The sequence below is a fragment of the Dermacentor variabilis genome, unplaced genomic scaffold (genome assembly GCF_050947875.1).
Source record: "Dermacentor variabilis isolate Ectoservices unplaced genomic scaffold, ASM5094787v1 scaffold_15, whole genome shotgun sequence".
Lineage (NCBI taxonomy): Eukaryota > Metazoa > Arthropoda > Arachnida > Ixodida > Ixodidae > Dermacentor > Dermacentor variabilis.
In genome coordinates, this window is record NW_027460313.1 from 7,075,401 (window position 1) to 7,100,783 (window position 25,383).

The 25,383-nt window shown below is 43.5% G+C and overlaps 1 protein-coding gene across 3 annotated transcripts in view; it reads left to right on the plus strand.

Annotated features, from left to right (window-relative positions):
• Window positions 1–23,820, plus strand: part of LOC142567938 (papilin-like) — a 604,722-nt gene extending 580,902 nt beyond the window's left edge. For all 3 annotated transcript variants that reach the window (XM_075678027.1, XM_075678026.1, XM_075678025.1), the window contains 2 exons: window positions 19,988–20,116; window positions 23,545–23,820. In XM_075678027.1, the coding sequence (XP_075534142.1) occupies window positions 19,988–20,116; window positions 23,545–23,612 (197 nt within the window). In that variant the 3' untranslated portion in view covers window positions 23,613–23,820. The remainder of the gene's footprint in view (window positions 1–19,987; window positions 20,117–23,544) is intronic.
• The last annotated feature ends 1,563 nt before the right edge of the window (window positions 23,821–25,383 follow it).

Consider the following 25,383-nt stretch of genomic DNA (forward strand, 5'->3'; position numbering starts at 1 on the left):
CTGAGTGTGTTTGTGTGTATATATATATATATATATATATATATATATATATGGAATATCACGGCGACCGATGTTCGTAGTAGCCCACATTTTTAGGCTGCTCTGTCTCTGGGATCGGCCCACGTTTAGAAGCTAGAAATATACCCGATACGTAACAGTGGTGGTGGTGGTAACTGACGAAAATACACTTTGTCTGAAAAATCCCGCAGTCCGCTGCAAGCGTTTGTTTTCCACTAAGCCTTACATATGAAAAATATTGTTGTCGAGTAGATTAACTATCAACAACCTGCGTTGTGTTGTCCTGCATTCGAAAGCTGCGATCTCGTATGAATTACCAACAACCTGGGTTGTAATGCCCCAGATTCGAAAGCTGTGATCTCGTATGAATTACCAACAACCTGGGTTTTTTTAATGCCCCAGATTCGAAAGCAGCGATGTCGTATGAATTACCAACAGCCTCGGTTATAATGCCCCAGATTCGAAAGCTGTGATCTCGTATGAATTACCAACAACCTGGGTTATAATGACCCAGATTCGAAAGCTGTGATCTCGTATGAATCACCAACAACCTGGGCTATATTTGCCCAGATTCGAAAGCTGTGATCTCGTATGAATTGCCAACAACCTGGTTTATAATGCCCCAGATTCTAAAGCTGTGATCCCGTATGAATTACCAACAACCTGGGTTATAATGCCCCAGATTCGAAAGCTGTGATCTCGTATGGATTGCCAACAACCTGGGTTATAATGCCCCAGATTCGAAAGCTGTGATCTCGTATGAATTACCAACAACCTCGGTTACAATGCCCCAGATTAGAAATCTGGGATCTCGTATGAATTACCAACAACCTGGGTTATACCGCCCCAGATTCGAAAGCTGTGATCTCGTATGAATTACCAACAACCTGGGCTATAATGCCCCAGATTCGAAAGCTGTGATCTCGTGTGAATTACCAACAACCTGGGTTATAATGCCCCAGACTCGAAAGCTGTGATCTCGTATGAATTACCAACAACCTGGGTTATAATGCCCCAGATTGGAAAGCTGTGATCTCGTATGAATTACCAACAACCTGTGTTATAATACCCCAGATTCGAAAGCTGTGATCTCGTATGAATTACCAACAACCTGGGTTATAATGCCCCAGATTCGAAAGCTGTGATCTCGTATGTATTACCAACAACCTGGGTTATAAGGCCCCAGGTTCGAAAACTGTGATCTCGTATGAATTACCAACAACCTGGGTTATAATGCCCTAGATTCGAAAGCTGTGATCTCATATGAATTACCAACAACCTTGGTTATAATGCGCCAGATTCGAAAGCTGTGATCTCGTATGAATTACCAACAACCTGGGTTATAATGCCCCAGATTCAAAAGCTGTGATCTCGTATGAATTACCAACAACCTGGGTTATAATGCCCCAGATTCGAAAGCTGTGATCTCGTATGAATCGCGCGGCTTTTCATTGACTGCGCTACATTGCGTAAACTTCCCCGTTAAGTTGAGATTTTCCAAGACCGTGCACGTGAAATGCACAAAAGGGAGAAACACAATGCCCTGATTGACAACCCCATGATTCTATTGCTTCTTGCAGAGAAATTGACGAGTAAAAAAGGAGAGGTTCCTTTCTTTTTTTTCTTTTTTAGCGGCTTTCTAGATGTCAAGGCAAGCGAAAAAATAATTTAAGTGCCGAAGTTTTACATACCAGAACCACTGTCTGATTATAGGCCACGCCGTGGTGGACTGCACATTAAATTTGACCTGTGCTTCCTTAGCCTGCTCGGTGCACGGGTGTTTTGTTTTTGTTTTTTCATTTCGCCTCCATGGAAATTTTGCCGCTAAGGCCGGGAATTTGATTCCGCACGGACGGGCGTAGCAGTGGAACGGCTAAGCCACTACGACACCACGGCGGGTGAGAAGAGGACAAACTCGCACGGTTGTCAGTCAGCGCAAAGTTGCGGTTCCCTCGTTCATTTTTTTCTCTTTTTTTTAGTTGTCCGCTGATCCTACCGAATCTGAACTGTGCTGCACCAGCTGACTCAAGTGTATACTTTATTCCTCATTCGTGTGACGCCACTGCGGCTCGCGTAGTTGCGTCGGGGTGAAGACGCTGATCGCTGTAATTCCTTCACTGTCGTTGTACTCTTTCACATGTGCCACGCACACTTATCAGGTCAAAATCAGACTCTCGCTGCCTTGCTCACATGTCGTACTCATCACTCTCCAGTGGCCCCGTAGGCAACAACGAGAAGCTAAAATCTTGTCGTTAGCTTGGCTTCGAACCATCCAACCTGCCACAGCTACACAAACGCATCGTATTGCCGGCACCAAAAAGTTGTTGTATGACTTTACTCATCTATGGGACCGAATTCTTCAAGTTTTTCGTGAATGAGTGCTGTTTCACATTAGTCTGCCGCCTTATAAAATACGTTCTGCCATGCAGTATGATCGGCGCACCTGCTCTTTCAATAATTCCAGCGTAAGCCGTTGTTCTGAGTAGGAGGCCTAGAATTCCTTGTCGCACTTCATAATACAAATGGCTCTTTTCGAGACTTTCCTGTCTTTTCATAAATTATGCATATGCGCCGGTAAATATTGTATTTTCATTTCAGAAGAAACTTTATTACGTAGAATCTAAATAAGTCAACTAATAAATGTAAGAGTATGACATTTTCTCGCCGTTACACTACAGCTGAACTTCTTGCGTGTAAAGTTAATGGCGCATTACTAGAGGACGTAACTTCCTATAAGTACCTTCGGGCGCAATCTTGGTTCCTGTAGTAGACACAGGTTAATCTAAATGAATTTACTGAACATTATAGAATTTGTTTCTTTCTTTTCTACCTGTTGTAATAATGTTGTTTACGGCATTGTCATTGAAGTGCTCAGTTATTGACCACCTCTCAGAATAACCTGCAGTGTGATTTAATTTTTTAAATATTCTGATTGATCTAATTACGTTGTGGCACACGGTAGTGTGATTTCTGTAAACACATGTACCCAGCCCCCATGTACCTCTATAACGCCCTTTGGGCGCTGTGGGTAACGCAATAAATTAAAAATAGCGTCGTTGACAATATGAGTTACCATTGTTCCCGTTTTTTTCTTACCGTTCTTTTATTCAGCGCAATAGTCGAGTTTTGGGAGGGAAGTTTGCGAACGTAGTGATTGGTTCTGAATCCACTGTGGGAAAATTGCACGGCCTTTCCGCGATGTTCCTGTTCATTTCATTGGGTATTTTTCATTACTTGCTATAGCGGAAAATGTGTAAATTCGAATGGATTCCGGTTAGTCAGCGCACAAAAAAACTTGGCATGAAAAAGCAGGTGGACGAAGGAAGAAAGTACCAGACAAACACTGTTCATTCAATTGCTCCCGTCAGTGTTTTTTTTTTCCCTGTATTTAACTTTACGTCCCCGCTTATCAAGCGGACACGTTATAACATCGAATTTCCGTTTCATATCTCCGTTTCAAGCTGCGTAGCTTCCGGAGTTATAAATTTAGTTCGCGAATCCGGTTATTGAAACCAACAAAGTGTGCAATGTCCCATTTCGCAATTTATTATAATTTTTTTTTGCTACTGTGGAAACTCCCACCATGGCCGTTTGATAAAAACGCGCAAGTTCCGGTGTGTTGCGTCGCGCCGGCGGGCACGAGCACGGGTGGGAGCGCAGTTACACCTGCGTTGGCGCTCGTAGTCGGAACAGCGCTTCTGAAACGCTGCGCGCAGTGCCGATATACAAAAATCAAAGCCCCTTTCTTCGATAATGATGGTTGAACGCAAAGCTCTCCCCCAATGCAAACTGAATCAAAGTCAAAGCCAGCGACCACGCAACGAACCCAAGAAATGCCGTGCATATGTTATTTGATTGCCTCTTTAGGATTGTATTTTTTCAACATTGAAGTTGAATGAAAACACATTTCGTTAAGTTGCAAAGCCTTTATTTTTAATCTTACAGCCGTTGATTACGCGCGCACACTCACACTTTCACGGACTACTCTACATTTGCACAGTATTGCCTTGTGATCGCTGTGGTAGACGGTCAGAGGCTCTGTCATCATAACGTGACACAGCCTGCTTGCAAACGTGAGATCAATTCAGGAACAATGTGGCGTCGTGGGTCTCTGTAGTGTCTTCAGTTTCAACAAGTAGCGATCTAGCATGAAACTCTCGATCCGTTTGCCGTGCTCTTTCGCCACATGGATGTTAATGTCACCGCACACCAAGATGGGCGTACTATGTGGCTTGAAGGTCTTCATCGTTTCCGCGTCACAGCGAGACCTGCTCGGTCCGATATACACGCTGACGATCACAAGACTAGTAGGCATCTCGACTGCACAGAAGTCTTCTACATGGCTTCTGCATGCAGTTGCCGAAACACGGGAACGGCCTTACGGGCTCGATCGCGCTCGTGCTTACGTTCGTGCGCGGCATGTTGTTCTTCTGCCGTGCGCTGAACCTGCGGCCTATCCATGGTGACAGCCTGGAATGGTTTGCGTGAGCCGCGTAATGCAATGCAGATATATACAGCTCGTCTGGGTGGCCTGGCGTTCAACCACCTTTCCTTAAGAAAGGGGCTTAGATTTTTTTTTTCCAGATCCTAAGACGAGTCTGTGTTAACGCGCACTTGCTGTCTCCGATGAGCAGGGAAGCTCAGTTAATCACGACAGGGGTGGTGTCATGACTAGCAGAGGCAACTTGTGCTTCCAGTGAACTTTGTGCGCATACGCTGCTCTTGTTGAGCTCATCGCTTCGCGCCCTTATCACGCACTGACCAGCCAGCCAGTCGACGATTGCGCGGTAGTGCGAATGTAAACTGTATAGTGTTCCACGCAGAGGTGTAAGTTGGCTTTCCTGCAGTGCGTTTTCGGCGCTCACCGACAAATCAGTGAGACATAGAAAGCTTCGCTTTAAAACGCGCAGTGCACAATGCACGATCGTTTTTACAACTGCGGCATTCACGCTGAATCCTTCACCTTCTGCCATATGTGAGTATTACATGAAACCGCTGTGTACCGTGTCCGTCCAACGCAATAAAAAATCCTGACTTGAGCTACCAAGAGATTCCGTCCGACCAGAACGGCGGCAAGCGTGACTGGTCAACATTCGTAGACTGGGTTCAGGTGGGAAAAGAAGCCAGGTGGATTCCTCCCCTGCACTGTAAAATAATTTAAACCCTTATGTGGGAAAAAGGTGTCAATTATCTTCGTGTGGTTTCTTTGTTTGGCTCTTTTGAGGACACGAGCCCCGCAGACGTTTTCATTGAATCGCCGCGCCGCGAGAACAGCCCGTGGCTTGCCCTTTTTGCTGCAGAAACAAATAGAACATTACTGTAACAAAGAAATCAAACCCTTGTGGTAGAAAGGGTGGAGTTTTGCTCAATAATGGCACCGTTCACCGAGGAAAACAAGCATTCTCTTCATTGCGTGATGATAGCCTGCACGGACGCTGTGTACACCATGTGCAAAGATTAATTGCTATAGGCAGGTGTCTATTTATTTATTCTGTTTCAAAGTTAAGCTCTTGGCAGTGTGCCCTTTCCTTTCCAGTATTCGTTTGTACAGACACCGATTGGTGCCTTCTGTTTAAGAACGCCTCCTAGCTAGCTCAATTGTTCAGCATGCCTTAATAAAAATACGCAAGGAAAAACATAAATAAATTTGTAGATTAGAAGTATTCATTCATTCATTCATTCATTCATTCATTCATTCATTCATTCATTCATTCATTCATTCATTCATTACAGCGAAGCTGTACATCGCTAGCCGATTCGTCCATCCATCCGCCGCATGTACGCCGAAAACTCCTACGGCGCAATCCCATGCGCATGCACGAAAAAAAGAAAGAAAGAGGCATGCGATTAGCTGCGCCAGTAGTGACGTCGCTGCTCTCCGTCGCAGCCGAGTAGGTGCGCCGCAGTTTCTGTCCGGCTCAGAAATGAGTTCGCCACGCGTTATACATACTCTTGAAGAGCAGGCACCTTTCGATCAGCAACGCTGCGAAAAGAACAGGGAACGAGCTCGTCTACGCCGTTCCGATGCTGCAGCCCGGGCTCAAGAACAGGCTCGTGAAGCCGAGCGCAAACAGCAACTGCCTCCCGAGGATCCGTTAGCTTATCAAGCCATCGTTTAATGAACCGATGGGATTGACCCGGTGATAAAAACCGGGGCCGCACGTTTCAGCTTCGCTTCTTAACAATCTGTACGAAGTGCTTAGACGCTGATTTTTTTTTTATTTATCACATAATGCGGACCGAACACAGTCCAAGCGGGAGAGGCAGAATACAAAAAGGCCAAAACTATTCGACCTTGAAAAAAGAACGCGTAATTGACGAAAAAGATATTAAAAAGGGACAATGCATACTTATATAACATTGAACGAGATATTTCACCCATAAGAAAAAATCTAAAACAAAAGAATCGACGCTCAATGTTAACAACATAGCACATCGCAGACATTGCATTCTGATGGTCCAAATCGCCTATCAGGGCCAAGGAGAAGAGAATCATGGGGCAATGCAGTCCACCCTGTGATTGTATTGAAAAAAAAATGAATAGTTACAAACATACGTGCAAGCAAAAGTAAGTACAATAAAATATTGATACCTCTCAAGGGAGTTTTCAAATGATTATTTAGTTATGTATTCTTGGGGATCAATGCCTAGTTTTGAAAAATATAAGCGGCTAGGAAACTTAATTCTAGGAAATTTTCTGCGTTTTTTAAGCATTCCAGCTTTGCTTCCTGCAACATAGCACACGGAGAGTGCCGCCGTTTATAGCGCTTATATATAAAACGAGCCGCTATTCTTTGAAATGTTTTCTGTCCTTTCTATATATACCGTTGTATGAGGGTCCCACACAATACTTGCGTACTCGAGAGAAGGTCTTACTACGGCTTTGTACGCCTTTTTTCTTAGTTCGTCTAATGATCTTCCAAAATTGTGTTTTAGCAAGCCAAATTTTTTATGAGCTCAAGAGCATACGTTATCAATGTGCGCGGTCCGTTTAAGCCTGGATATAATCGTAATCTCTAAATACCGTTATTCCTCTACTGGTATGGTCATGTTGCAGTTCACGTTATACGAAAACAACAATTTGTTTCTTTCATAAGGAAGACATATCATTACAGTTCTTTATACAAAATTAATAATCAGATTCCACTTAGCCCACCATTCTGCTAGTAATTTTAGATTCACGTTTAACTCAAGTTGATCAGAAACAGTATTTAAGGTTTCAGAAATGACGCAGTCGTCGACAAAAAATTTAGCTGAAACAGTTGATTTGGCAGAGTCTGCCATATCATTGATATATATGTAAAACAGGACTGTTCGTATTACATATCCTTGGGGTACTTCCAAGCAAACATCTAAATTTCCAGAGCACGATTCGTCTATACCTACATATCATTTTTTACTAGTCAAATTAGATATAACCCAGTTTATTATTTCGGAAGGTTTGCCAATTTTTTTCATCTTCAGGATTAGTCTATTGTGAAACTCCCTATGAAAAGCTTTGGAGAAGCCAAAAAAATATTATGTACACCACCTGACCATTGACTTTTAGAACTTTTGCAAATTCATGAATGGTTGCTTTAACTGCGTGTTAGTAGAAAAGCCTCGTCGGAAACCATGCTGCGCATTGTGTATGAGATTGTGTTTATCCAAAAAGTTATTTGTCTATTTCACCAGAATATACGCTAACACCTTGCAAGAAATACACGTAAGTGAAATTGGTCGATAATTTGTCATTTCTACCGGACTACCCTTATTAAAGAGCAGAACATGAGGCAGGAGCCAATCTTCTTGTACTTTACCAGTTTTGAAGAACTTAATAAATATTATGAGACGATATTTGCCTACCAGCTGTACGTATCTCTTAATAAAAATAACTTGAATTTCATCTGGATCTGTTGACTCCTTTGCGTCTAACCGTAAAAGCGTAGTTGAACTACACCCTCCAAGGTTATCGACAGACCGCTTTTTTTTATTCAAATGAATATTAGGAGAGGTTGGTGCCTTTATGGTGGCACCGGCTACTCCTTGTCACTTGGCAAAGGAAACGAATTTGCGTAAAAAGGGAGAATAGCGACACAAGATATGACACTCAGTAGAACGCTTGATGAATAAAAAACATACAGTCCAACACTACATGAGTCGCAAAGTTTCGTGCACTAATTCAGTACACGTACGCATATATCAAGTCAGTTATTTTGCACAGCCAAAACACAACACATGTACTACACTGCAAGTACAGAACAGAATTATACATATTGCGTAAAAGTGGCAATCACTACATAAACCAATTATGAACCACGAACAACATTTATATTAATCATTTAGCGTATTCGGATCATCTGAAACCTAATATTTTCCCAAAATGTTGGTGTCTTCTAAAAACTTGTTCAGAGCAAGAAGTGCTTTTTTGATGGCCCGTAGGTGGCCATGGGCCAAGTATCTTTTTTAGAGTGAATGGTCTTCTGTCTAATATCAACAAATTTGTTTGCAGTACCCTTCTTTGTGCATCGTATTTCGTGCACTTGAGGAGATGATGATGCACATCTTCGTGTGGATGGCCACAAGAACGCTGCGGACTAGACACGTTTTATCCTGTAGAAGAAGAGTTTCGTAAATGCAAGACCAAGACGCAGGCGGTGTACCAATGTTTCAAATTTTCTGTAGTATCTTAGATTTTCCGGCATTGATAAGTTTATACATCGCTCTATAAAGTATAACTGCGAGTTTTTAGTTTGCTGATCAAACCAGGTAGTTTTGCTGAGGCGACAAGAAATCTGTCTCCAAATCAGACGGACTTCACTACGCAATAGGGGAAGATTGGTTGTCTCTGCGTTATTGTGTGCCCGATTCGCAGCTGCGTCCGTTGCAGTATTACCAGGAATAGCCCAGGTATCCACTGAAATGCAATTACATGGTTCATTGCGCTTGCTTTTGTAAGTTTGTTGAGCGTCTCATACAATAGCAAAGTGTTCAAATAATTTTTCTTATTGCTCTGTAGTAATGTGAGAGCGGCTTGCGAATCGCTAAAGATAACCAATTTTGAGAATGTTTTTCTGATGTTTTGAAACGCAAAGCACATAGCATTGCAATCAGTTCTGCCACGGTGGAAGATATCTCTCGGGGTAATTGAATGCTTGCTCTAGCGCTAAATGCGGAATGACGAATGCTGAAGTCAAGGAATTTTTATGACACGAACCATCTGTATATGCGTGGATGTACTGCGGATATAATGAGTAAATTTGGAAGAGTGCCAGTAGTTGTGCGGCTACTATGAACATGTCTCTGTTAGATATAATTCCGTCAACCAATAATTCTGTTTTAGGACATGTTAACATCCAGGGACGGTAACTAACATCCACTTTGCACAATTCAAATCTTGGTAATAGTGCTATATATTCTCGAACAACATCGTGAATTTTGTTTTTGGTTCTTTCGGTAAGCGCGAGGTTTAAGGATGCTTCGCGTGTTGGGTTAAGATGCGATAAATATGTCGGCATGTTTCAAGCGTTCGTATGACTCAAAATGGTGAGTGACTAGCTTCAGAAATTACTAAAGAACTCGAGGTAGCCTGCGGAACCCCAAGACACACTCGCAGCCCTCTTGCCAGTAAACGTTGAAGATGTTCCTCAGAAGTTTGCGATAAACCATGGTGAATAGGTAAGCAATAAGTAAGCAATTTTTAGTTTTATGAGTGCGTTATGAACTTGTAGTACTGAAGAGACTGACCCCACCCCCCCCAACGTTGTGCCAGCGAGACGCCGAAGTACGTTTATTACTGAATTCTCTGCTTTTCAATTGCACGGATGTGTGATGCCCTTGTTAGCTGGCGGTGAAGAATAACTCCGAGGAATTTATGCTCTTTCAGAAACATCAAAGTTTGCCCATTAAGCTTAAGTTGGAAATTATTCAGCTGTCGTCTAGTGAAAGGAAGTACGGCTGTCTTTGCGTATAAAAGATTCATGCCTCTTTCTTATAAAAAGGTGTCGATATTATCAGGACCCTCTTGCAGCGTTGTTGGAATCTATTGTGTATGATATCCAGAGGCCCATATGCAGATGTCATCTGCGTACAGAGAATACTGTAGACCAGACGGGAGTTTTTGTGGCAAGACTGCGATTACACACTTGAATAAAAACGGACTGAGAATACTGCCCTGCGGAACGCCCTGCGTGATGCGGTGATAATTACTCGCTCCTTCGATTGTTTTCATAAGTATTTTTCTATCTTTCAAGAAATTTGATGCCCATCGCTGTGTTCGACCGTGTAGGCCAAGCTCTAACATACCAGCAAGGACGTGTATGTGGCTTACAGTGTCGAATGCTCTTTGAATGTCTAAGAATACTACTACTGTAACATTTCCGCAAATTCCTTCATGTTCTACGCATGTGGCAATGTCTAATATTGCATCCATTGTAGACCGATTTTGTCGAAAACCGGTCATGTACTTGGAAAACACATTTGTGTGTTCACACCACCATTGCAGTCGACTGTCTATCATCTCCATTAGTTTGGAAAAACAGCTTGTGAGACTGGCGAGTCGATAGGAGTCAAGACAAAGCAGAGTCTTTCTTGGTTTTAGTACTGGAATTACCCGTGCTAATTTCTATGAAACTAGAAGGTTCTCTTTTATCCAGATATTATTAAGTAGCTCCAAAAGAGCCATTCTTTCTACTGGACCTAGGTTCTTTAACATCACATACGTAACACCATCTGAGCCTGCGCTTGTCTTTGTACGGCATGACAAAAGAGCACATTTCAACTGATTTAAACTCAACTCACAATCAAGTTGAGGATGTTGTGACATAAAGCACGCACGAACCTTCTGTTCTGCTAGTGTTGTCGAAATTGAAAATTGTGGGCAAGTAAACGGAATTCCTGATCTGGATATAAGTTGACAGAATTTGTCAGCAACAGATGTTTCCGGAGTGCTTCGAGTTACGCCAAGGGCTCGGAAGGGATGGCTCTGGGTAACTGGACCACTAAAAGATCGGACAACTTACCATATTCTGGGAACTGGAGCAAACGGAGTCAACGACGCGCAGTATTCTCGCCAGCTTCTCGTACCTAATTTTTGTAAGCGCCTGCGCGAAGTTGACTGAACTTTCTATGCCATCTTGTAGTCATCCAGCTTTCCACTGCGGCGGTAGGCCCGTTCCGCACGTCTTCTAATTGCTCTTAGACATTCATATTCCACGTCGACTGCAGCGTATTCCTTTGGAACAATGACTTGCTTTGTGCAGATCTTGTAAGACTGACACAATATATTTGCAAAACTTTGAAAGTTCGGACTTTCACCAGATGAGTTACTTAAATGGTGACGAAAACTTTGCCAATTAGTATATTTTGATCAGCGCCGGGTCCCGTCACTCCGTATAAGGCGATAATTTACGAGGATCGGAAAATTATCACTACCGTGCGTTTCTAAGTCCGTTGACCATTCAAGGCTGTAAAGAAGGCCTTGTGAGCAGAGCGTAACATCTATACAGCTTGAATAACGAAACCCCTGCAAGAACGTTGGAGAGCTGTCATTTAGCACGATCAGATTACTTTTTTTTCTGCAGCAGACTCTATAATGCTTCCACGGGAATCATTATATTCACTGCCCCAGATGACGTTGTGTGCGTTGAAGTCCCCACAAACCAGCACATGTGAGTTTGCGATACCAAACACATTCACCAAGCTGTCTACTGATATTTTGCTAGAACATTGCAGATAAAGACTGATCAGTGTGACATTTTGTATTACTAAAAGATGTCTTGCATGCTACGAACTCCGGTATATTTAAATCACTCGACTGTATTAAATAGCACGGCAGGTATTTTCTCACCCATAACATCGCTCTCCTACTTCCAGCAATGCGCGATGATTTATATATGACATAGTTTGAAAGACGAAAGCCATCTCGTACGCCTGCCTCCTGTATACATAAAACAGGAAAGTTATGTTGCGCTAGTAGTTTGCGAAAATCAGCTGACTTATTTCGAAGGCTATTAGCATTCCACTGAAATATGAAAACATTGTTATAACGATTATTCATTGTAAGCGTGCAGTGGAGCTGTTGGTGGTTGTGGAAGCACCAACGATTCCATAGAAAGCAGTGCTTTTACCTCTGGAAGGTTGTTTGCGTGTGGAATGGCACTGAGAATTGCACGCAGAGCTGTGAATAGCACGGGCAGGATCATCTGTGCCACGGGTAAAGACGCGTAATCACCAAACGACGCTGAAGCTCCATGTGTGCTCGAAGCAGGTCGCTGAAGAGCTGACTGAGATGGTCGCTGGGATGACTGGTTTGGTTGAGGCGATTGCTGAGGTAGTCGCTCAGATGTTAGATGAGGTTGCTGTGTCAATTGCAGAGGGCGTTGCTTAGAAGGTCGGCGAATTTCACTCGAAGCCTGGGCAACGTGAGTAGCATTCTCTGAAGGTGGACCGTATCGCTCGCTGTCAGAACGTTGTCGACCTGAGTGCTTTAGAGCTGCAGAATAATTCATATTGACCCCTTGCTCTTTTTCTTTGTTGGAAGTTGGAGGCGCGCACCTTACAGCATCAAGGTTGGGTGGGGGCGCATTACGAGGAGGCAGCCTTCCATATTTAAACTCATGTCTGCGTAACCTTGAGGCAGCTCTGCTGTATGGTTTCTGCTACAGTTGGCCCACTTTGGCTGACACACAGACTTGCACTCTGAATGGTTGTGGTCTTCTGGGCATGTCTTGCAGCTACGTGGACTGCGGCAATTCTTCGATAAATGTCCAAATATCTGGCATTTGTAGCATTTCAGAGCAGGGCCATGATATTCTTCTACGGGATGACTCGTGAAACCTAAATGCACTCGTTGTGGCATTGGTTTGTCTTCTCTGAAATGGAGGATGACGGTTCTCAGAGGGCGTGATTCGACCGCTCCGCCTTCTTGGCGATTGTAGCGCGCCTGACGACGGGCAGATGTCACGCCAAAATCCTTCAGGAAGTCAACCAGTTGTTCTTCCGTATACTCAACTGGCACATGGTGTATCTTGCCAACATTCTTGGTATAAGATGCTGGAATCAATGGCTTGACTCCCAAACCAGCCACTTCGCTCATCGACAGTAGATGTCTTCCAGATTAGACTGAAGTAACGTTGGCAGAGAAACTTCCATCTCTATTCACGCGGAATGACTGTACCTTTTCCTTTGCCGCGGAGACAATTTCCGACGCAGCGCGGTTTGGATTCACTTGCCAGAAGTTTCGTCCTTCCTGTGAGGGTCGAAAAACCACTTGAATTCCCTCAGGTCGCTTCTTTTTACACGTTGCCACGGAGAACGGCGTTTCATCGCAGTCTATGTTTTCATCTTCACTTAGCTCATAGGTAGATGTCCTGTCGTCGTCAAACCGTGGTTTCTTGGCTTCACTTTCGCTTGTCTCAGCCATATTCCCTGAAGGTGCGCTGGAAGGTAGGGCAGCGTTGAAAACTAGCGTCGCCGGCTTGATGACATTAGGCGCGTGTTGTGGCACTTCCGAGTGCGGTGCCGATTTTGCGGCACTCATGCGCCTAGGAACGCGCTGTCGGACATATGGCTCGTGCCGGTGTTCTTTGCTGCCTACCGCCGTGGTAGGCGCAGATGCGCTGTGGAGCGCAGCAAAACCACGCGATATTGTGCGTGATCTTTAGCACATACGTATCCCACGGGATGTCTGTTGTCTCTGGACAACAGCGAAGTCTCAACACAGCACTGATTCTTCGAAGAAAACAGGAAATAGTATCTCACCGAAGAAGCAGCGGCCGCTTGGAGGGACTTCTCGACCGACCGCTTGATCCATCTATTGTGGGAGCGACATCACAATCGTTGTGCGGCTTTGAAAACACACTTTGAAAGTGGTAATTAAATGTTTGCGCAATTTGCCAGCTGTCTGTAGCGAAAGTCGTGCCCAACGCCACCTGCTGGATTCGTCGATGGCCCTTGTGCGCCAAGCAGGCTTTCTGATGCAAAACGCCCAAGTATTTCAGCGAAATACCGTTCGCGGGCCTCATGACATTTTACACTCAAAGGCACTTTTGAGTTCTTTAAGCACCTTGTCGTCAGTGCACTTTATTTTCCTGCAACACTTTAGCCGACGTTTTATCTGGAATAGTTCTCTGGGGAACCAAGGGCTCTCTCTTGTTCATTCGGTCTGGAATCAAGTTTTCTATACAGTGGTCACAGATGTATATATTGGGATGTTTTTAAATTAAATGTAGATAGCTTTCCTGCCAGCTCACAAAAGCGCTACATTGTGGAAGCAAATTCGAACACAAGAGCGACGATAAAATATGCTTACAAATTGTGAAGAGCCTTTAAATCATTCTATCAAAGGGCTTCCATGGCATTTTATCTGGAATATTAGGCTCACCCGTTATAAGCATACATACTAGGCAAGGTTTTATTATTATTGATTTCCCCACGCTGCCGGTCGCAAATAGTATGTGTCCAGGGCTGCTAAATGAAAATTTTGGGGTAGGTAAACGACTTCTCTAAGGCAGTCCCGTCAAGTTCTAGCATATCTCTATTGATTGCGAGCTTAGCGAGCTCTATTTATCGGCTGTGTGGACGTTGCACACTGGCAAAACCTGCCCCAGACCGTGTTCGCGTCGTGACATCGCTGCCACTCTGCCGCCTCCTGCCCCGACTGGTGGCGTCGCGGTGGCGATTGGAGGAACTAGGCTCCCTGCCGCGAATTCCGGCGCACGCGACAGACGTCACTTTGTGCGTTTTCATCGAGCGGCTTTACTCCTGCTTGCACTTCGTATAAGCTCCAAGGCAATGAATGAATGACTGCCTTGGCACTTCAAAGATTAGTGAAGGCCTTGCCTGTCTACACGGGGCTTTCCCTTAATTTTTTCATCTTGGATACGTCAACTTCCTACTTGTTTGCGTCAGCGTGAATGTTGTGAAATATTCCCTAGAAAGGCACATTTCTTGGTGGACTGAAACTGAAGAGGTTTTACAACATAGTTTATCTTTATGGCAGAACCATTAACTATCTTTTTATCCCGTGTTCGCCCGTAGGTTATCTAGCAATGCCTTTTTTTCTGGTCCCCCAGGATAAGGACGTGCATATGCCCAATACGGTTCTTTATGCTTCATTGGTCTGTATCGAGGTCTGAAAGAAGCACATTTCGCGGAGTTTCCTTCATCCTTCAATGTACCTGTAGGCCGCGCAAGCTTTATAGGAATCGCGTGCTATAAAAGCTGTACGTGGCATGCCTGCAATTATCGCGGCTCGGTCTGCCTAATAGTTTTCAGTTTTCGCCAGAAGGGTGCTAAAGAAGAATGAACAGATGATTTGAATCACCCTGAATGTGGAGACGAATCAACTAATAGATCATTGCTGTGCACACATCTAACAAAAAATTTGCCGACAACACTTATCGCAAAACCAGGCTCCCTAATTGCTCCTTCACCTTTGTTAGGAATCTTTGGCATAATTATCAGGCTACATTCTTTTGTGGGCACTGCTCGTAGATAAAAATTTCGATGCGCTCTGAATCACGCGCATTCAGGCTGCCATCCAGTACCCCGGACTCTGAAGAACGTGGGATACACCAGCAAATCACGTTTACTGGAACTCATTCAGATGCGCATGATATCCGCGTTACTAAGACTCACTGCAGGCTCATGCGCGCACGCACTCGAACTTCGTGGCACACAAGTGCAGCCAGCCTCGCGGTTCCGGGTGATTCTCAGATAGCCATTGCCCGGTGGCTGCGACATTCTGCTGAGTAACACGAGATCGCGTGTTCGATGCGCGGCCACAGCAGGCTCCATTGTAGCCAGAATGCAAAGACTCGCTTGTGCCATGCTTCGGCTGCCTAATTGTTAAAAAAAAAAATCTTCACTTCCCCAAACTCAATTCGAAGCCGCGAACGCACCGCGACGTCTCCAACGCGTTTGCTGTTTCCGGACGATAAACCGCAAAATTTAAATCCGAGTGAGTAGATAGCATGTCAGCTTGCCGACCTAAGCGTTGTATTTGTTGCAATCACTCCCTTCCACTCTGTATTGCACTTCATTCACTTTGTTAGCACTGGTTCGAGAAGCCTCTTGATTGAAACATCTCGTCATTTGTAAGAATACAAAAATTCTGGCTTAAACTTATGGGGTTTTGCGTAACAAAACCACTTTCTGATTATGAGGCACGACGCAGTGCAGGACTCCGGAAATTTTGACCACCTGGGGTTCTTTAACATGCACCTAAATCTAAGCACATGGGTGTTTTCGCCTCCATATAAATGCGGTCGCCGTGGCCGGGATTCGATCCCGTGACCTCGTGCTCAGCAGCCCAACACCATAGCCACCTAGCAACCACGGTGGGTAAGTCTGGCTTGCGAAGACAAGTGCAAATTTGTGGTTGCATCGGTTTGTGCTGTCTTATGTGAAGCCTCTTTTCTGTTATCTGTCTAACAACCGAAAAAAGTAAGACGGTGAGCAAAACAGATAATAATTTGCACCTGAACCTCGAATGCAACAGCCGCTATTAGCCGAGTGCATACTAGACGGCGTCGCGATGCTTCTCCGCAGCACGCACGGAGGTTTCACCACAACACACAGTTTCTGAGCCTTTCCGACGCAAGTGTGCCAATGTCTAACTGGCTAAGTGACCGATGTGAAATATCACGCACACCAGTGCTAGCTTGCGCAAGAGGGACGTGAATTCGCTTCCTCAAGTGCTCTCAAATGCAGTTTAATGCGAGAAAGCGCCCTTTCTTGCGCTGAAAGATGGTCCGCGAAGAAGTGAAGTGTAGCAAGCCTTGCTTCTAAGCTAAGCTTCTGAGTCGTCCGATTTATGATGCATGACGCGTCTCGGCGGCCAGCGAATCCGTAGTCCTTTGTAGAGCGCAGGAGCTAAAGAACAAGAGCTCTGTGGTGGACAGGGCATTTGTACAAAACACTGCTTCACGTTGTGGCTTACATTCTTAAAAAAGGGAAAGCATGACCACTAACCAAATACTAACAATTTACTTTTCCCCAAAACACTACCAAGTTAGTAAATGCTGGTAGTAAAAGTGGTGGTAGTGAAAACCACTACCTCCTGAAGGTAGTATTAAACACTAACCTAACCTCCTTAACCTAGTAAGCAACACTAATATCAATGCGAACTCGTTAATTCAAAGCACTGCCTTTTAGGGTGGTTGAAAGTACTAACTAGCAGGTAAATGACAATAACTGGAGAGTTGGGAGCACTACCCTTTAAGGTAGTTGAAAGTACTAACTAGCTAATAAGTAGCACTAACTGGTTAGTTAGAATCACTGACATTTAAGGTATTTGAAGGTACTAAATAGCTAGTAATTAATACTGACTGGCTAGTTAGAAGCACTATCTTTTAGGACAGTTGAAAGTACTAACTACCTGGTAAGTAACACTAACCCAAATACTAACTGGCTAGTTAAAAGCACTACCATTTTTAGTAGCTGAAAGTATTAATTAGCTAAGTAATATCACTGCCACATTAGGCTAGTAAATATCACTAGGTCCAAGCATGTTATCAGGATCTCATGCACACGCAAAACGCAGGAATGGTGCATTGACGTAGACATATCAGGTTTCTCGTTGCAATGTAGTAGAGGAAGCAAGCAGACATTTCAGGAACTGTAGAATTGAATTTTATTGCTTCGAATCACTCCTGCACCTTCTTAATGCCAGAAATTGCCTGTACGGTAACAAGTGTTGCCGGTCTTGATGATGCCAAACCACAGAACTGCTCAACGAACGCGAAAACATTTTTGTTCTTTTCAGTGTACTTGACATTTAAAATCCAGTAACGTTCCACGAGGAGAACAAATACTCCTATCAAATCAAGGACTTTTAGTTGAAGCCCTTCTAATGTTGCATACAAGATTCTTCCTTCTTCTGAATCCTTGCTTATAAGTGCCGGGTAAACATCCTGTAATAACATTCAAAATATGTAAGCACACCAGAGTAAAATATAAAATCAAAAGCATTTCTTACCGGCCCTTCTAAAAAGTGTGTTTTTTCTTTCACCAGGACGGCCAACATCTCCACCACTTCAGCAGCAAAGCGGTCTGTGAGCAATGAAAAAAAAAATAACAACGCAACTTGATGCTGTGAAAACAAGTGGTGACTGGACGACAACTCAAATAACAGACAGCATAGTGGGCAGTGAGAAATATAAACAACAGATTAATGCAGTGAAAACATGGCAATCAGGTTCGTTGCAGCACAGCAATTTGCGATTAATCTTGACAAAATATACTTGCTGGAACAAAATAGAAACACGCATAGGATAATGAGGAGAAAAAATGGGCAGTGCATGCAAGTGGATCATTTCAAACATGTGATGGTCGAATATCATCATCATCATCAGCCTGGTTACGCTCACTGCAGGGCAAAGGCCTCTCCCATACTTCTCCAACTACCCCGGTCATGGTCGAGCATAATGTGCTCAAATAATTTTTCAATGAAACACCATGGGTACTTAACGCAATGAAGGTAGTCGATGTCCATCTGTCTTTAGATGTTGCACTGAGGGGCTAAGCCGCCTGTTATAGAAATATTTATAAACCAATTGTTAAATTTATGACAGCAAATATTTCAGGTCCATAACTTTCAGACACTGCTAAAGATAAATATGCTCCATAAAAATTTTAGCTTATTTTTTTTTCTTCCATAAAACAGAAGAACAACATCTCTGTTTCTAAGACGTATCGTTAGAAAAAAAATTGGTTTACAGGAAATATTGGCATGCAGCATTTTGTCAGGGCACGCTGTCCACACTAAAATTATATGTATAGCGAGAAAAATATACTTCGAAATAACACAAGTTTCATAAAAATTGTGGTTTCCTTCAAACTGAGGCAGAAATTATGCACTGAAGCAGTCTTAATAGACACAGAGCAGGTGACTCACTTGCTAAACTGCGTTTTATATTGTCAAAAACTTTCTCAGTCACTATTTAATTATAAGGTAAAGTTTGTGTTCCGCGCATACCACACAGTGTTAGTATACTGTTCTTAGAATTATATATCTTCTAACCTTGAATATTTAAAATTTTCTGCCTCTTTTGAAACATTTCACAAATACAATTTATCTACAGTAGCAATGCCTCACTACTGGAGAATAGTATTCGCAACCGTAGACATCAACAATAATTTAAATTTTTTGCACAGGTAGTTTTGTCACTGAGGATAGATATTAAAAAACAAGTGCTCCTAAAAGTATTCCGGCAAATATATTTAGGCACAAGAAACCATTTGCGTTACATTAAACAGGAGTGAGTTATTTTGGAAGAGCTTGAGTGGCAGAGGGCGATATCTACACATGTAAATTCTGACATGTATAGCAGACATGTACAGCTATCTATTGATGTACCATATATATTTTTATGCCCAACGCCAAATCTACTTTCTTGACATTGAACACAAAGCTTCTTGCAAAAAAAAAAACAGCTTCTGAGTTTTTTCTTTCAGGTGATCGGCTTAACCTTCAAAGCTTCAAATATTTTTCGGCTATACTTTGTAAACTAGGCTATCATTCGTTTTCTAAATTTTTTCTGGATTTTCGTGCGTTACAAGAAAAACATCGAACTTTACAATTTTAGTCGACTTTGCTGGTACCAAAAGCACTCGATGTATTCGAACATTTGAAAAATGGGCTATTTCATTGGGCTATGTCACACCAATTCATTTTGTTGCCACAAACACCATTTGAAGGACTTGATCATATAATGTGCTTTCGAAAGAAATCTTCATTGAGCCTTTATTGCTCAGCTGCGGAACGAAATAAGTTGTCGCGAAAATGGCAGAATAATTTCGGCAAAAATTGTAAGTGCGGAGAAAGTGGTTTGGACTTCAACAAACATGTGGAATTTTCATCAGCTATATCTGTGATGTACGAAAGAACACTGGTTTATTTGACTTGGAAGGACCCAAAATTATGGGCCTCTATCGCGTGACTGTAATCTATAAGTGCAGTGAAAAGTGCGCAAATTCCGCATCGCAGGCGTCCAGGCCACCGTTGCAAAGGCGTCCGCCAGCTGCCCGGAGTCCATAGAGTGCAGTTGCGGGAACTTCGTGGTGGAGGAAGGCGGGTGCAAAGTCTGCGACTGCACAAACGCTGCTTCCGAAAATCGTAAGTGCAGGAAACTGTTCCTTTCTCTTAAATTTGTAGAGAAAGTTCTGCTCTTACCGCTTCTCTGTTCTTCAAATCTTGTAGGAAGGGCTCATTTTATGGTTTTACTTCTTCATTATAGCACTTGGCGCTGTTTCTTGCCTGGTTGGTCAAGAAAAAAATAGCAAATCGGCGCCTTCATCCGCGCTTCTCGCAGTGAGCAACGTTTAAGAAATGGCAGCTTCCTGTGTCCTCGAATGTTGTCCCTAGTTAGCCCTAAGATGACGAGCATTGAAAGCTAGTTTTAAAAATTCACACAGAAACTCCTCTGGGAATTGCCTAAGTATACATAAGCATTCTACCATTCGCTCATCTACACGTAGCCCGGTGTGATTAGTGATCATCAATGTTATGAAACTTGGTCCGAACAATATCAACCCTCGTCAACCCTTATCGGTGGTTATCAACCTTATAGGACAAGATCTGACCCTTGTCATCCCTTAACAGTTATCAACCTTATCGAACTCAATCCGAGCTTTATCAAGGCTTTGCCCTTATCAACCTTTTGGACGTGATGCGGTTCTTATCATCTCTTATCAGTCCTTAATTATCAACCTTATTGGACTTGAGCTGACCCTTATTGGTGTTTATAACCTTACCGATCAAAAATTACGCAAAAAACAAGGTACCAGAAAGAAACACTATAGGAGCGCAAACTAGAAACTGAAGTTTATTGTTAGAATTATTAACCTTATCAGAATTGCTCCGATCATTATAAGCACTTATCGCTTTTTAGTACCGTATTCATCTGCGTCGAAACGTTATCAACCGAGATGAAACCCATTTAGCCATTCAACATACCTTATCAACTCCTTGATTCTTTGTGTGGTTTGCGCGACCTGAAGCGCATCAACCTTCAGATATCGGTGACAGCTCGGTTGGTGAAGAAATGTCCCAACGGAAGGCGGATCCCGCAACCACTGAAACGAATCGAGGATGTGGCGGGTTTGGCATAAAAATTTCGCAAAAATCAGAATTTTCCGGATGAATACACTGCCCAAAGGTGGCTGTACATGTGGTCCGAGAGATGGGTATTATTCCTCCATTGCCAAATCTTTCAAAAAAGCCTTCTTAGAAAGTGTTCTCCTATGACATTTGTTTTGTACCACCGGTATATCACATTCACATACTTCATATAACTTCACCTTCTGCATGCGTGGGTGTTTGGCCCAGTGGGTAAGACACACGGCTGATCGTAGTTTCTAAACTCACCGCCGCCAATGTTTTTCGTTTCGTATTAACTTTGTTATGTAGGTTAATTTATTAATAGCAATTCGTCTTACCTGACGGGCGGACGGGTGTCCTTGTTGGCTAGGCATAAAATACTTACGCATTCAATACTTGAAAGGCACATTTCCATCGCCTCAGGGCTTTGAATATTGGATGCTGCAATATTGTAACATTTTCACAGCGCTATTGTCGCTCTCGATCATTTTTAGCGGTCTGTTTTCAGTTTTGTTCGTGCGCTCTGGCTACATTGGATGCTCATTTGCGATGTACTTGTCAAGAGGTATAGAGTGAACAATCGTCGGTCATCCAAGACAATAAGTTACATTTACAATGTTAACTCTTGCGCGGTATTATTTTGCTTGAACGCATTGTTTATCGCGCTGACGTAAAAATGCCTTTTACCAGTGTGCCTGCACCCGCCTCTCTAAGCATTTCAAGAGTTTGATGCCGCTATACGTGCTTGACGTTCTTGCCTTTGTTCTTCATTGATATGAGTGTGTTGATATTTCCGCCTTATAATCTAGAAAACTACCTTAACGCAATATGGGTCATGTCACGTTAATACAAAGGTTTATGTTCAGTCAACAACTCCACAAAGCTTGTGTCGGCGATGCTTGTGCAGCTCAAAGAACATGAAATAATTGTTTCGAAAGAAATATTGTAATTAGGGCTTCTTTATGTGAAGGTAACGGCGCTGTGTTGAGTTTGACTTTGACAAAACCATCTAGAGTTGCAAATACATTATGTTGTTTTTTATTCTTGGTTGCTTTTAAAGAAAAGCGTCGCAGTAGTATTGGAATGCCCGTGGCACTCATGCGCTTACCGTGTATAAAGATATAATGGCAGGTTTCGCGCTCATTGATAGTATTCTCGGAGATAGAGCTTTTGTTGCTTATCAAAAGGTAATGACATCTGCACGCGGCACGCTGAATTGTTAGAAAGCTGAAATCGTATCATTGTATGACCGCTGACTCTGGTGATGCGGTTCGTTACTTTGCTCCCCGGAGCAGTCACCGCGGCAGCTATTAGCATAAAGATAGGAACTCTTGTAAAAGAGAAAATCCAGAAACGATTACTGAAGACGGACACATTACTTTAAACACGCGTGGCTCAAGGACTGTGTTTGAGCGCATCAATGGGCCTGTACACGCAAAAAGAGCAGCGAAATTTATTCGCAATGATTCGTTTCCAAGCACCGATTTGGTTGCCTAGCTGCAGGTACAAGCCTGCTTTGGCCAGATATACCTTCTTTTTGTAAGTTAGGAAGAGTAAAGCAGTGAACGGGGCTAGTTGGGCGGACGTTCATCATTAGGAAGAGTGTTCTTTATCTTCGTGAAAGTAGTTTTCCGTTCAAATTACCGGATTCACTATGCTTCGTTCTCTTCTAGTTCGTCATCCGCTAAGCTTCCGCTGGCCTGTTCGCCACCTGCACCACGCTATTTAGGCTGCCTCAATGTTGAAATACTTGGGCTTTCTTGCGATCTAAGATTATACCGCGACATCTTTGTAATGGCCGGAGATGCTCTTTGCGGAGTGCACCGGCAACGAACCCTTCAACTAAATGTTTTTTATGCTGACTCGACAAAATATTTCAGCGCTTCTTTTTCCTACACACTTTTTTTCTTCTCGTTTTTGTGTTTCATTGTTTGAAAAGCCAAACTGAACGTTAAAGAGTCGTAAGTCGATTGGAGTACTTGGTCCTTACGAAAGTCTGCGGTTTCCCAGTTGTACGTTAAATACCAGAGTTCATAATGTGCCATGGCTCAATTTCGTTAGAGTCCTCTGAAACGTTCTTCTGTGTCACTTGTGGCCTCCCGATGCAGCCACCAGCCCCTCAGAAATAAACTGAAAAGCCTGTCGCACCTTCACACTTCAGTCGAATAGCAGACGCGTAGGGCCTCCATTTCAAGCGGGCCTTCGGTTATCACCCACGTGTTTGCATCGCTTCACACTTTCTTTGACAATCGAGGCGCGTCCCCAGTGACTTGGGACGACCGACGCCAAGTGTTGTCATTTGGGCTTTTCTTTCGCAGAGCGTGTTGTAATTGGACACCCAGCTTACTAGCTTGAGCTCGATGCCTCAAGCGCCCCGGAAGTGCGTCACCAATAAGAGACGGCTAATCTTTCTGTTTACGGCATGGCGCTTTTCTCTCTTGCAGGTGCTTGCGCGCTGGCCGCCGCATTGGCAATCAGCGCGTTAATAACAACGACGCTGTTCAGCCCTTGAAAAATCGCGGCGGATGCCGACTGCTGATCACGCGAAACCCACTTGTTCAGACGCTGGAAGGTCACAGCGAACGAACCTAGTCACCTGGGAAGACGCTTTCTGTTCGTAATGCTTATCGACCCGCACGCTGCGTCGTCGGTGGCTGTAATTAGCTTTGTGCCTCGTTTTAGTGTGAACGCTAAATAAACAATAGCGATGTTATAACGTACGTGTCGTTGTGGTGAATGTGTTTATCCCTGCAAAAAAGCCATCAAACTTTGGTCTGGGGAGATGTGATATGTATTTACATTAAGACTTCGTTCACTGTCATATCAGTTGCCGCATAAGTTGCGGGGGGGAAGAATTACAACACTCACTGCACTTCATACGCTACGAAATTAGGCCATTAGAACACTAGCTCTATGTCTTTGCGATTTCAGAGAAATTCCATTGCGGCACTCTAATGGCATGCGTTCCGTTAATGTACTGATTAAATTTAACCTTCTTCTGTTTTGTTTTTAAAGTTGTAACTCACCATACCGTCTTTACTTCCATTTCTGCGTCATCTCTAGGGAATAAAAATATTACTAAGTTTGCTTCCACCAATAACTTCATCTTGCCACAAGTCCAAACCAATTACGGTAAGCAAGAGGCTCATTTTTCGGCTGTATGATTATACGATATCTTTTTCTGTATGTCATATGTTGACTTTGATGAACGGGAAAAATTGTCATCCACGCGTATGTAGCACGAGGCTATAAAGGAAACCCATACGGTTTCTTTTTTTTTAGAAATAACGTTTCGCAGTTGAGGAAGCATTCGTCCTGGTCGGAGATACGAACCCGGGACCAAAGCCTATTCGGGGCAGTTGCTCTTCTATAAGAGCTAACCAGGAGGCTAGCAGGTCGCATCCCGAGGGCCAGTTAATTGACAACTCCAAGCACAGGAACACTGGTTATGGCAACTCAATTCTCCTGAATCCCGCAAGCTGGATGAAGTATAGGAATCGACATTTGGGCAAGTTTGTGCGGGCTGAATATCTTGACGGCGCAGCGCAAGACGACGAAGACAAAAGGCAGGAAGCACACAGGACAGCGCTGAGCACAGAACTAATTTTACTTGAAGCCATACACAAATTTACGTACTACGAGCTATATCCACGTGCTCTCCCATCAATGGCGTCGTTATCAGTGCATGCGCAGGCGAAACAGCAAAAGCCTCTAATCTAATTCTACACTATGAAGTAGTTTAAAAATGCAAACTGACCGTCATGCAAATGCAATGAAGCCATGCTTACACAACGTGATTCTTTTTTCCTGATATGGTAGGCCTCCAGCAATATCCCAGGTAGTCTGATTGCTATGTGCGGAACGCTTTTTTAAACCGCTTCATAGTGTATCATTAGATTACATGGTTTTGCTTTTTTGCCTGTGCACTGATAATAAGGCCGTCGATGGGAGAGCACGTGGGTATTGGTCGTAGTACTTAAGTTTGTGTGTGCCTTCTAATAAAGTTACTTGCGAGTTCAGCGCCGTCCAGTGTGTTTCCTACTTTCTGTCGTCTTGCGCTACGCCTTCAAGATGGAAGTGTCTTGAAAGGGAAAAATTGTCATCCACCCGAATGTGGCACGAAACTACAAAGGAAACCCATACGGGTTTCCTTTGTAGTTTCGTGCCACGTTCGGGCGGATGACAATTTTTCCCTTTCAAGATACTTTCTCCAACTTGAGGAATTCGGCAGAACTGATTTGCCATGCTAAAATTCAATAATTCATCGATAATAAAATTCGGAT